Genomic DNA, 13976 nt, shown 5'->3' on the forward strand with positions numbered 1-13976 from the left:
GGTGTGTAATACAAATATATTTTGTAATTTGACTACTCCAAACAAATGATTTGCTGGCGAATGAACTTATTATTGAAACCTTAACAATAGAACAAATGATTTTTGTACTAAGAACTCAGTGTTTTTTATTTATTATTGACGGAAAAATAAAGCGAGATTGGAAGGGTTGATGTATAAAACACCCAAATTAACCAAATATTATTCAACTAGCAAAACGTTTACATTAACTTATTGCTGTAAATTTCGGTACAAATTTTCTGAAAAAGTAGTGCGATTTTTTTTATTCCCGGTAAATAATATAAAATGTGGCATCACTGGTACCAGCTTATTTTAGTTTCTCTTTGCCGCTCAGCAGCGAGAGGAGAATGGGTGTCGCAGCTCTCCAACGTGCAATGTTGCATCCGAAGTTTTGTATCACAACAGAGCAAAACTTTCTCTTTTGCTCACCGAAAAAAATCGCGGCGGCCATGTTTAACTCAACAATTTGGTCATCGATGACCAATTGTTGAGCAATGTTGAATTTCGAAACACGCCTATGGTGTGTGTAGGGAATGAGACGAAGAGAGAGAAATATTAAAATAAAATTGTTGGAGCGGAGAGAGTATACTGTTCAAAAGAGATAGAATTAAACGAGTAGGAAAAAGCTCGTCAGTTGTGTGATTGATTTTGAACGAGGAGGTTCGGCTACTGGTTCGTCCGGACACGACAATGGCGCAGCTCGGTAAAGTTAGTAAGTATGTATAGGAAATAAATAATTCCTCCGAGAGGGTGTCCGATATATAATCCCCTGAGAGGGTTCCGAAAGTATTGCCCCTGTGAGTGTGTTGAATGAATCCCCTGAGAGGGCATCGAAAGTATTTCCCTCGAGAGGGTTTTTCTACAAATAATTCCCCCGAGAGGGTCATCAGATTATATTCCCCTGAGAGTGTTTTCCGTAAGTAATGCACCAGCGAGGGTCAATCCCCTGAGAGGGTATCGAAAGTATTTCCCTCGAGATGGTTTTTCTATGAATAATTCCCCCGAGAGGGTCATCAGAATATATTCCCCTGAGAGGGTTGTCCGTAAGTAATATCCCAGTGAGGGCCAAGAATGCGCTAAATTGAAAATAATGACCTAATTTTCTGCCTAGTCGATATAGTTTTCGGCTTTTTATTGTTCTTCGTTGGCAGACGCTGTGAATCACCAAGGAAAAAAATTGGTGTGTGGTAGAAGCGAGAAGGTAAGGTTCCTTGTTTATACCGCTGCACCGTTGCGCTAGTAACGCGGCTCTTGTTTGTAAAAGTAAGCAAATTGCGAGTTTGAATTCGCTTTCGACTCTCCGATCACGGGCTACTTGGTCTTCGGCACCGATTCGTTTGTATATGTGATGTGTTCAGAGCGAGTTATTTGTAAAATTTGAAATCAGTTTGTTTCCCCGGCAAAGCTGTTTGCATGGTTTCTGTTGTTTCACCCATATGAGATGCGTGAGAAAAAAAATTATGAATTCGCTATCGCCATTGCGTTTTTGTAAGTGACCTCGGCATCGGTTCTTTTGAACTTGCGGAACATCGAGCTTTCGGAGCGAGAAAAATGTTAAATAGAATTCTCGTTACCCTCACCTCATTTCGCGAAATTGAATTTGGTTTGCTACTCCAGCTAGGTATGTTAGAGCGGTTCTGCTTTTTTTCACGAGCGGAAGAAGAAAAAAAAGAAATGAACTCGTTATCACTATTTCGCTTTCCATGGGTGCTATGGTTTCGGCACCTGGGGTGTCGAGCTTTGGGAGCAAACAAAAAATGAGAGACGAAATTCACGATGCCTCTCAGTACAACGGGATTGGACTATTTTAGAGCCGGTTTGCCTCTCCGGCAAGGCATTTTGGCAGTTTCTCCTATCCCACATCTGTGAAGAAAAACCTGTTTTAATCCACCTAGCGGTGCAATTGTGCCTTTCTCATTTCTCTAAACTATGGCACGGAGGCTTTTTATGTTCAACATAATTGTGGAAATATCCATTACATTCTTAGTACACTTTGCACTTATACACAATGGCATGCCAGCCACGAACTTGATGAGCTACGTCTCGACGGTGAAACACTTGAAACAAAAAAATATCATACTCCATTAGCCTACTCAGCATTAGATCAATGTTATCTGCTTGCTAACTCATTTTGTCATGCGGGGATGGGTATGTGAGGAGGGCGAAAGTCCCATGAACGAACGACTCCCCAGCTTAAATTGGTATGCTTTGTAATATAGTGGTGGTTTAAAGATGATGGGGTTGAAAGGGAGGGGTATGAGGTGGTGGTCTGAGGGGTGATTTAAGGAGATTTTTAAAGGAGGGGAGTGAACAGTAGAGGGGGGGGGTGTAACCCCTCTCCGTAAACCATCAACTACGCCCCTGTTAAAATCCAGAAACCTTATGCGAGTCGAAAAAAAAATTTGGCCGGGATTAGGTTGACGTTTTTCAGAGTGATTGCATAACCTTTCTATATGAGAAAGGCAAAAATGTGCAAAATCCAAAAAAGTGAATCTTCGTCAATTTTTTTTCGTGTTTGCATCAAATCTCGACGTTTTATGCACCTTGAATACATTTAGCATCAAAAATAAAAATTCTATTTTTAATTTTTTCTATAGTTTTTATGAGAAATTTCTGTGTGGCCGCACTCTGAAACCCGTAATTCCGGAACCAGAATTCCGAACGATCCAAAATTCAATAGCAGCCGATGGGAAGGTTGCACCTTTCATTTGAGACTAAGTTTGGGCAAATCGGTCCAGCCATCTCTGAGAAAAATGAGTGACATTATTTGACACATACGCACATACATACACACACACATACACACACATACATACACACACATACATACACACACACACATACAGACTTTTTCCGATCTCGACGAACTGAGTCGAATGGGATATGACACTCGGCCCTCCGGGCCGGGATTAGGGTGACGTTTTTCAGAGTGATTGCATAACCTTTCTATATGAGAAAGGCAAAAATGTGCAAAATCCAAAAAAGTGAATCTTCGTCAAATTTTTTTCGTGTTTGCATCAAATCTCGACGTTTTATGCACCCTGAATACATTTAGCATCAAAAATAAAAATTCTATTTTTAATTTTTCCTATAGTTTTTATGAGAAATTTCTGTGTGGCCGCACTCTGAAACCCGTAATTCCGGAACCAGAATTCCGAACGATCGAAAATTCAATAGCAGCCGATGGGAAGGTTGCACCTTTCATTTGAGACTAAGTTTGGGCAAATCGGTCCAGCCATCTCTGAGAAAAATGAGTGACATTATTTGACACATACGCACATACATACACACACACATACACACACATACAGACTTTTTCCGATCTCGACGAACTGAGTCGAATGGGATATGACACTCGGCCCTCCGGGCCGGGATTAGGTTGACGTTTTTTAGAGTGATTGCATAGCCTTTCTATATGAGAAAGGCAAAAATGGTATCGCCGTTTCCATTTGCGACGGTGCCTGCCATGATTTCCTCTTGGGGTGTTTCGACACAAGTTGATGTAGCTGTATAGCTTTCGGAGCGAATAAAATGTGAAATTAAATTCACATATCGCAAGATTAAAATGGGCTGGCACATTTTAGCAAGGTTTCTGCTTTTTTGCGCATCACAATGAAATCGCTATCGCCATTTCATTTTGCAAGTGTGGTTGCTAGAGTTTCGGTACCGGTTCATTTGAACACACGAAGTAAAGAGTTTTCGACGCGAGAAAAATGCGAGACGGAACGGAACTCTCGTTGCCCTCAGTTCGAGAAATTGAATTCGCGTTGACTCCGGCAAGACATGGTTCTTGTTCATGGTTCACATGTGGGCGAAAAATTGGTTCATCACCGTTGCATTTTGCGACAGTGCTTGCTATGGTATTCCACACAAGTTGGATTGAAATCGACTTGAAAGGGGGTGTAGAGCTTTCGGAGCGAGAAAAATGAAATTTAAGTTGCCTTTCTGTATCGCGAGGTTGAACTTGGTTTGTCTCCAGAGTTGCCACTGGTTGTCTGGAAAAATCTATCGGTTGTTGATTTTCAACCAGAAACCATAAAAACCGTCTTTAAAAAAAAGTGTCTTCAAAATGAAAATATGCCTTCACATCTGGCATCGTTGATGTTAGTACACATGTGCGGTGCAAAAAAAAAAGAAATTTAATGGGTATCGTTATTTTGTTTTGCAAGGATGTTTACTATAGTTTTAGCATCGATTTTTTTGAACCACGCGAGGTATCGTTTTTTGGAGCGAAAAAATGAAAAAGAAATCGCGTCATTTCTCCACGTCCGAGTTTTCCCATGTTCCATCCAAATGCGACCCCTCGATGATCCCGTCAGAGTGACAGCTCAATAATAAACTGAAGCGAAGTCTTGCAAAAAAGGAACAACATCGATCTTTGCGCCGTATCTATGGCAAGGAGTTACATATTACGAAAATAACAAGGAAATATTCGACAGAAAAATAAACAAACTCCGAGGTTTTCAAAGTTCATTAATTAGGTGATATGTGAAGTAACCCAAGCAACCAGAAGTTCGGATAATACTTCAAAAGCACACTTTAAAATTCACATAAAGTTCTTAGCGAACTTTCAAGCTGCTTAAGCTTTAATGAAACTTAAGCTGCTTAAGCCGCTGTTAGAACATAAAACGTAACGTAAAATCACTTAAAACAAACTTTTGGTTGCTTGGGAATATAACATTTTGTTATTACCCAACCCAAGTAACCATAAGCATTAAGCCATTGCACTATATTGGCTATACATTTGCGCTAATGTTGCATTCAAACTCCATTACAGCATTAACAACGCAATAAAGCTCTATATTAGCATCAATAATGCATAACTGCACAGCCGACATATAGCATTATCGCTTGCTCTATATGCGTATATAAAGCTGATATAACGCGTACATGCTTCAAGGATCTTTCAAGCATGTAAGCTTTACAAATGCATTTAATTCCATTATAGAGCAAATATAAAGCTGATATAATGCTATTAGAATGCTGTGGGTTTATTTGTTATGCAACTCTTCTTGAAGATTATATTCGGCATATTTCATTTCAATCGAACCTATGTAATATAGTCCAGGAAGCAAACGCAGCGCACTTACCGTGAAGGACGGGGCAAGGTACCTCAGTTTGAGACTTACTAGAGGTAATTTTCGTAAACATTAATATCATGTGAGAACGAAAACCCATTAAGGATATTCATTACAATGCATTAGAACAGAGTCAATTACGGTTTTAAACAGAACATTCTATTTTAAATATTTTTTTTGCTCATCATACCGAGAGGAAACATAAGAAATGGTTTTAAAACCATGGCGGACAATGACAGCCAACTGAATCTTTTAATTGCATTAGTAGTGCCAATATAAGGCTTTTAAACTTGATATTTGTACGCTGGTACTATATAATAGCATTAGTACTGCCGAAACGAGCTGTCAATCTCTGCACAGTAATAGCACTATATTTCGCATTTTCTGGCATAATACCAACATTATATAAGTATTTAGGGCTTCACGGTTTTTTAGGACAGAACAGGATCTAAAGCAGATATTAGGCTACGTTATAATGCTTATTGATTACTTGGGTACTGTCGTCATGTTTTTAGAGGCTGAGTTCGACAGAATTGCCAGCGGTTATTCCTCTACCCAGTCAAACTTGTACGGAACCGGTTCGGACTTCCTGTATGAGTTCCAGCTCAAATTCATGAACCGATAGAGTAGGAATCGGTTGTTTTGTTTGAACAAGATTCCATACTGAATCCATTCAGGATTTCGAACCGGTTCCGGAATGGATTTTACGGATAGTTGGGATAAGTTGGTTTGGCGGCGCTAGTGTTTATCGTATTCAAATTCAAATTTTAATTCATTTTTTAATTCAAATGTTTACACACGTTTTTTTAATATTTTTGTTCGATCATGGATGTATGATCTCTGTGGAGATGGTTTCGATAAAGCATGAGTGTTCAAAAGAGTTTGAACTAAAATTTATTTATTTGCTCAACTTCAGGAGGGAGGCCTAGTACGGGGAATCGGTCGAAAACTTCTATGCCCCCTTAACATTTGTTGTGTTATACATTTCAAAGAAGACACCGGACAAAGATTGACTATAAAACATTTAATTATTTAATCATGTTTAAGAGCCCAGCAAAATAATAGAAGTCAGAATGGTTTAATGGATGGTATAGCCGGATTAATTTTATTTCACAAGCTAATTTTCTTTCTTATTTTACACAAAAACAATGAAAAAAGTTGTTCAGTACGTATCTTTAACGTCTGAAAACGACGTATGAACTAAAACCATAAATCAAACGCCAGATCACTCTAGAAATGTATAACAAATTTGCATCAAATTCGTGAAGATGCATTGAATTCCCGATTTTACGCGATACGAATGAAATGTTTTGATTTTTAGCAGTGTAAGCGGGGCCCATATTATTGGCTCGAATCAAAACTCGTCGAAATGTCAATTGACGATAGGTTCATCCGGAGTGTTCATTTGTGTTTACATTTTACTAGCGTTGCCAATTTTATTTTGTGTCCAGCACCCAATGTGGCTACGCCACATCGCTTTTGCGCGTGCTGGGATAGCCCCTATGTTTGAGTAAGCCGGGCAAACGAGTGGGTCACAGGTTCGCTTGCTTCCGACGGCGGGTCGATGGCCAACTCGCCCGGCGGATCCTCAGCGGCTTTGCGCCGCTTCGGTTCCTAGGCCTCGGTTATGCGGCTAAGCCGCATCGAAATGGTACCCCTTGAACATTCTAACTTGAATCGGTTGTCATAGGAGCCGGAATACGAATTAGAACCAGCCAGCATTCCGGCTGAACTTAACTGGGAAGTTTAGTAAAATTTAATCTGGAAATAAAATTTTTTTGGCAACGCTCCAGCACTCCGTTGATTTCACCACCTGGGCGCCAGGTTGACGATATGAAATGAACTTTGTTTACTTTCGACAAGTTTTGATTCGAGCCAACAACATCCAGCCGTGTAAGCGCCGCGATTGAAATATTTCCTAACCTTTTTGTATGCGATGCAGCTATGCCATTATGAAACAGTATTCTGTGTTGGTGTCCTATCCCTTGTATTGATTTTTTGACAGTTGCTTCCATCGTCATTCGTTGAACATCTTCGCTGATTGCTAATTCTTTTGGTTTTTTCATCTGTCGCTCTCAGTCAGTACTGGTTCTGATTAGTGAAAATCTTTGAAGAAGCTGTTTTTCATCAATATTTTGGCTGCCTGCAGGTTGTTCATATATTCTTCACCTTCTCATTCGTGACCATTTCTGATAATGTTAAAATTTTACTATAAAATCTTTACGTTACCCGTCATTTTCACAATTATGTAACTAGCGAGACGGCAATCATTCCTCGATGTTCTCTAGATTATCGTGTTTTTGTTTACTAAAAATAATCTCGGAACCCTTTCGCAGATAACTGCCACTGGGAACACAACATGGGCGGCCACGATCATCACCACGGACCTCCTTACAAAGTACCGGACGCTTCCATCTACAAGGTGTCGGACGCTCCGGAACTGGTCCAGGTGGAGAAGGCACTAGCGCGCCGTGGTCTGAAGGATCCTTGGCTAAGGAATGAAGTTTGGCGTTACAATGTCAAAGAATGGTCAACCCATCGGGTTCGGCTGGTGCGGTTTCTATTTAAGGGATTTCCGGTTGGATTCGCCGCTTTCGTAGCCACTATTGGATTGGAGTACGCCCTCGGTGTCGATTATCACGCACATGGTGGACACGGTGATGACAAACATGGCGGTCACTAAAGTCTAGAAGAAACGGTAGGGATATTATTTCTTTCATTTGAACTTGAATAAAACAAACTGGTTTGAACGTTGTAAATCTATAATGTTCTGGATTTATTGATGTCGATTTAGCTGGTGGCTCGTGGCTTTAGTTCCTCGTAACAGGAACGCAAGAAAATATGTGTTTTCTTCTGAGGGTTGTTATACTCGTGTCCCTTGGACCAATCGTATCCCACTGTGTAAGCAAAAATCTGGCCGTTTGCGTTAAAGCAACATTTGGTAATTGACTGGTCCATCATTTCCGATGACTTGAGTTTTGTTCGTGCATCCTTATCCCAGAAGCTGAATGTTCCATCCGAGCCAACGGTGGCCAGAGTACCGTGCATTGGATGGAATGCGATATCATTGACTGCATAAATGTCCTGATAGCCATTGGAACCGTTCGAGCGGTGACATTTGAAAGTAAAATTATCTTTCGGGTTAATCGGATTTACATACTGAATTGCAACACGTCCTTCGATCGATCCTAACGCGTAACCTGTCGGAGCCTTTTTCTTGTCACGAAAGATCGAAACAGTTCGGTGTTGGTATTTCAGGGGACTCTCCTGTTGCTTGTACTGGGTAGGTTTGTTTTCCAATGAATAGATGAGAACGTGTCGTCCGGCAGTACCAACCACTGCCATTGGATAGTCTACGTCGGCGCAGTAGCATCGTTCCGGAAGCTGAATTGACATCATTGGTTGTGGTGTCCGAGTGTCCCAGAATTTAAGCATTTTGTCCCACGAACCGGTCATCAAGCATGTATAGTTAGTTCCCTTCACCCAGTGGCAAGTCTTGATCGGAGCATCATGTTGGGCTACTTGTACCACCTGGTCCGATGCTAGATCCCAACATTTAACCTAAAATAATGAATTGCGATGAAAATGTTAACGAAACATCAAACCAATTCACTTACCTGTTTATCAGCGGACGCTACGAACACTTTACTGCCATCGTCCGCCCAGCAAACATCCAATACAGGACCACCCATAGTTTTGATGGATTTTCCCACGGTTTTACCGCTTTGTTCCACTTCCCAGCAGCGCACGCTACAATCCCAACTACCGGCAATCAGGAAGTTTTGCTGCAGCGTAGCCGGACTGAACTCCATCGCGGACACCGTATCCTCCGGCGGTGATGTAACCTCAAAATCCTTCATTGGGTTTGATGGTGCCGTTGCGGTTGGTCCGAAAGCGGACGTGGTGCCGAGCGTCGTTGCACCAAACATAGCTTTTGTTTTCCTGAAGATTATTCGCGAATGACGGCATTCATCAACCGATAATAGTATTAATAATTTGGTGATTTGCTGTACTTGCAATATACTTACCAATCAATGTGAATAGAGAGGAAAACAATTTGAAATATTTAATAAAAAGCAGAGACAAAACTTTTTGCGCAGTCAAGCTTAGAACACAAACAGAAAGTTTTGAGATTATCGAAAGAAGAGAACAGAGAAACGAACGCGACGCGATGCGCACAGCTGTCGATGAAATGTCAAAAAATATCGGATGGAGGATAGGAACGTGAAATGAAATATTTCATAATAGAATATCTCGCATATTTTTTCGAAAAGGGCTTGTAAATCCGCATAAATGAGAACCATAGATGGATAAATTGCATTATTGTTTTTCCACAATTTGTCATATTGTGATTCGACAATAAACACACCGTACCGTAAATTGTTTCCGTCATTCAGTCGGGTAACAATTTAAGGAATATGGCCTTAGGTTATGTTACAATACAAAAAGCGAGGATTTTTCCGAATATTTTTTTCCTGGGCCATTCCTGTATATTACCACAAATACCCAGTTAAACTCATTCCGGAACCGGTTCGGATTTCATAATGGATTCCGACTCAGAATCGGTTGTTGCATTTGAGTTGGAATCCATACTGACTCCATTCAGGATTCCGATTCAAATTCCGAATGGTTTGACCGGGTAGTCGCTTGGTTCCGTTGTTTCTAATATTTCTTGTATGGTTCAAATATAGTTTTGTAGCGAAGTACTATACTAATAAAAACCTAAGTTATGTTTTTGAAGAACAATACCGGAAATTGTTTGTTTGTTTTTTATTATTATACTGACAATTCCAACCCTAGTTTACTATAATACAACAATAACACTTATAATTCGGTGTTAAAATCTCGACAAACATATGATTACGGCCTAAAAGCCAACTGTCAAAATCCACTTTGAATGGAAATCGATCAACAAATTCGAACTACAAATGTTCTTCAATATGGATTTCAGAAATCTCCTCTTTGGTCATATTATGGTCTTCAATGAAATGTTCCTCAATCGTTTGATTTTCGACATCCATTGGTTTGAACATAATTTGACCAAAAAGAGCAGGCGACCTACCGTTACGAAATTTTTCACTTTTTGATTATTCTAACTCGATAAACAAATAGCTGTCAAGAAAGAAAATCGAGGGGTGTCCAAAATAAGTCGGTATCAATTTTTTAAGATATATTGTGGACACCATTTATTTAAGATTTTTTAGGTAAAACATTACGAAGATACCTTTTCAAACACGTAACATGCATAATATCAAATCAGACAAAGTAATTAAATCGATAAAAAATATTATAATTGCACATTTCAATCCAATTTGAAAATGTATCATTTCCACCGGTTCCTCTTGGCTATCGTTGAAACATGAAACGTTTTCGGTGATATTTTTGAAAACTGTGGATTCTGTTTAATTTTAAACAATTAGTGATGAACTAATGATATTGAAACTTACCAGACAACCCAAGGAATGTAATTGGGTCGTTAAATGAGAAAAAAAACTCTATATATCGATAAAGCTGATTTTCGTGATTGCAACAATGTATTTTTCCAACTCAGGAAAGGTGGAAATAAAATTTAAATTTAAAATAAAGAAATATGTTGACAGTCTGGATTTGACACTATCAGAAGGATTTGACATTTCGAATTTCACGACAACTGATGCCCTGTCAGAAAAAATGAACACATGTTTTCCCGGTTTTCCCGCAGGGTTATTTTTATTTGACATAAACACCATACAATGAATATAGTTTTTTTCATTTTGGGTGTTGTCTTGATAGGCCAGATGTAAACAACCGCAGTTTTCCTATGTATGGGTGCCAAGCTTATATAAGATTTATATTAAAAAGCAAAAAAATCGTTTTTATGTATTATAACGATTTTTTTTTAAATGATAAAATTTATCGAATGGAATGGAAAACTGTATATAGCTTAATGACCCAATTGCTGCACCAAACCAAACAAATACAGAGAAACTTGGCAGTGTAGGAGGCAAATACAGTAACAGGGTCCAAAATATGTAGGGGTCCAATTTAGGTTGGTTACCCTATATCGTTATAATTATAATTGCGTGGAGACCCTGTCAAAAAAATGCGGACCAACATGGTCAGGTGATTTAAAAAGTTTGACGTTTGACTCAACTCGCCTGTGTCCCTAGGAACAAATGCAATTTGCGAATGCGATTTAAAGGCAATTTCAATACTTAGACAAATTTTCTGGCGGCTGAAATGAACTTGGTTGTTTTTTGTGTTTTTCAAACATGGCGGTTCATGTTTGGCTTAAGTTTAAAATTGTTTTTTTAAACAATTGGCGCGTTCCCGCTTGTATTTTGTATGTTTAGTGCACTTAATTTAGCCAACGAATGTGGAAAATTGTGGAATCGTGTGTAAGTATAGTGGAACAAAATCTCTGAGTCTAAACGAAAGTCAGATTGTGGTAAGTTTTGGTGTGCAATACGAATTTCACCATCGATTCTTCCCATAGTCTGGTGGTGATTACCTAGTGTGCACACGGTAAAAAAACTTTACACATTTTATGTATTCAAATTGCCCATTTTCGGAAGTTATTCCAGCTGTCAAAAAAATGGGTATTTTTTTTGTTTCTAACAATGAGTACTTTTTATCCATTTCACAACTACTCGATGAGGTAATGTCAATGGGTATATTGATCTTGATAATGGGTGAAAAATCCTTAAGCATTATTTCAAGCGAGTTAACCTGCAAACTAAAGATCGTAGTGAAACCTGCAAATTATCGCCCTGCATCGGAGTCCGTGGCGGAAACGGAACATTTCAGCAATGCTCCGAAAACAACGTGTGTTTAGACTACTGAGGATGTTGAAAATATGCGCCAGTTCGGCATTTTTAGAGCAGCCAAAAGATCCAGCCATCAAAAATATATCCAGTTGGCGGTTTTATTTTGTTAAGTAGTTTTAGAATAGGATTTCTATCTAGATTCCTATACTTTTATAAGGAAACAATAATGTGAAATGAATGTTATTTTATGTTTTTTTTTTTTAAATTCAGAAATAATTCTATTGACAGTATTTTTCATTCTGGCGCGAATTTCATGAATGGGTATTTTTTACGCATTTTGTTGTAACAGTTCTGCGAAAAATAATGGGTGAAACATACCCAGGTTGACGTACAAGGTCTGTACTCATATATGGGTACAAACGCTTTACCCATTTAATGGGTTATTCCACTTTTATTGAAAATGGGTATTGCGCACTTCCCACCAACCTGGACTCCGCACTTTTAAAGTGCGAGTGATCTCAAAATTGCGAGCTGTCAAAAAACATGTATTTCAAGTGATAGAGATGGTACTTTCATAGACAGACCAGTGGAACTAACCGGTCTATGAGAAGAATTTAATGGAAGAATGGTAAGTGCGCAGTGCGGTTAGAATCCAATTTTTAGTGCCACAAACAATAGTTTGCTACGCATTAATGGGTACTTGATTTTATCAGTGTGTAACAGTAAGTACAATTGGCGATTCTACGTTGAAACTGCTCACAGATAGCGCTGGAAGCTCAGTGTTGCTGATTTGATTCTGTTCTGTCATAGTGCATATATTTTCTGTAAACATTGGTAAAAAATAACTTTTAAACACCAAATCGCCGATCAATTTGTTGATAATTGTTTATGAAAGTGAAGGAAAACCATCATTTTATAAGATGATGAGTAAACATCTTGCGAAAAGGGTGTAAAACATGGTGGTTTCTAATATTATTCGCAGGGCTATATGTGTGCTGTTCCGAAATGTAATTTGTTGAGCACCGTAGCCGCCGCAACATCATTTCCCGTTCCTTCTAAGTTAAGCTAAACCTTCATGAGATGGTGTAAATTCACGAAACTCTCCAGATCACGCGAGGAAAGAATATATCCGGCTAATAGGAAAGTGTCAGCTTTGTAGCATACACAGCCAATCCTTCTCTCTGATAGTCTTCACAGAATCTCCTACATAGTCCAAAATATGAAGAAGTTTGACCAACGTTGGTTTGACAATGGTACTGGTTGGGTCTCGGTTTCGAGTTGGAACATTATTTATGGAACGATTTTTGATAACCACAATAATATCTCGATTACATTTCGCAGAAATGTATGAGGCAAATAGTTGCAAATGGCTGTAATTTCAGAATAATTGCAAATAAAACTAATAGCGTTTTCGTTTTTTCTTGGTACTAGGGGAATTGTGGGAAAAACCGACACTGTGGGTAAAACCGACACCCCACAACTTTTCCTAGAAATCAAATTTTTATTCATTTCATAATGATACAATATTATTAGTACGTTTATTTAGAGCATTTGAAGAAAAATTGGATTTACGTTAGTGCGCCGAATGTCATAAAATTAACAAAACATTCGACAGCAGCGTTCATACTCGTCTGGATGTAAAATTTCGTTGGTAGATTTTAAGGTTTTAACCGAACGAAAGCTTTTCAAATCACCCCATTTTTCAGTACCTATTATTATCGGCCTGTCCTATGATCAACTAGGTGCATTGAAGACGAATTTGAAAAATTCAATATTTTTAATTGCTTTCATAAAAAAATGTGCGCTGTTGGGGTAAAACCGACACCCTATGGTTAGGGTAAAACCGACACCCTGTTAAGATGGTTGTGTATAGTTGCGATTCATTTCAAAATACTGGGGATCTTTGTGACACTTCAATTAGCCTATTAGAACACTATAGTATTAGCAGAAATACACAGAAATACTTTTATTGTGTTTATTTCTTGTAAGTCTCTTTAAAAATCAAAAATTGGAATTTTTGCTTATCTGATTCTAACGAAGCTTTTGCTATTTCTGCAAAAAGGTCATCAAACCGAATTTCTAGTGTTCTCTTGGTTTGTCATAGACGAATTTTATCACAATGAGACAATGATAT

General features: G+C 38.8%; 2 protein-coding genes across 2 annotated transcripts; one reads left to right on the top strand and one right to left on the bottom strand.

The window, feature by feature from the left end:
• Nucleotides 1-7104: 7104 nt before the first annotated feature.
• On the top strand, nucleotides 7105-7855 carry LOC131690799 (NADH dehydrogenase [ubiquinone] 1 beta subcomplex subunit 3). The gene is made up of 2 exons (XM_058976824.1): nucleotides 7105-7245; nucleotides 7433-7855. Exon 2 carries the CDS (start codon nucleotides 7456-7458, stop codon nucleotides 7777-7779), a length of 324 nt encoding a protein of 107 aa, XP_058832807.1. The 5' UTR covers nucleotides 7105-7245; nucleotides 7433-7455; the 3' UTR covers nucleotides 7780-7855.
• On the bottom strand, nucleotides 7841-9264 carry LOC131690798 (protein Rae1). The gene is made up of 3 exons (XM_058976823.1): nucleotides 9125-9264; nucleotides 8714-9038; nucleotides 7841-8657 (listed from the first exon to the last, which is right to left on the bottom strand). Exons 2-3 carry the CDS (start codon nucleotides 9023-9025, stop codon nucleotides 7887-7889), a joined length of 1083 nt encoding a protein of 360 aa, XP_058832806.1. The 5' UTR covers nucleotides 9026-9038; nucleotides 9125-9264; the 3' UTR covers nucleotides 7841-7886.
• Nucleotides 9265-13976: the final 4712 nt, after the last annotated feature.

Source organism: Topomyia yanbarensis, chromosome 3 (genome assembly GCF_030247195.1).
Source record: "Topomyia yanbarensis strain Yona2022 chromosome 3, ASM3024719v1, whole genome shotgun sequence".
NCBI lineage: Eukaryota > Metazoa > Arthropoda > Insecta > Diptera > Culicidae > Topomyia > Topomyia yanbarensis.

What these genes read in the sequence shown, in the direction of transcription:
- LOC131690798 (XM_058976823.1), bottom strand. Translation starts at nt 9,025, where the DNA reads ATGTTTGGTGCAACGACGCTCGGCACCACGTCCGCTTTCGGACCAACC. An exon ending in TAGCGTCCGCTGATAAACAG is followed by an intron (nt 8,658 to 8,713) that starts GTAAGTGAATTG and finishes TCATTATTTTAG; the next exon opens with GTTAAATGTTGGGATCTAGC.
- LOC131690799 (XM_058976824.1), top strand. Translation starts at nt 7,456, where the DNA reads ATGGGCGGCCACGATCATCACCACGGACCTCCTTACAAAGTACCGGAC.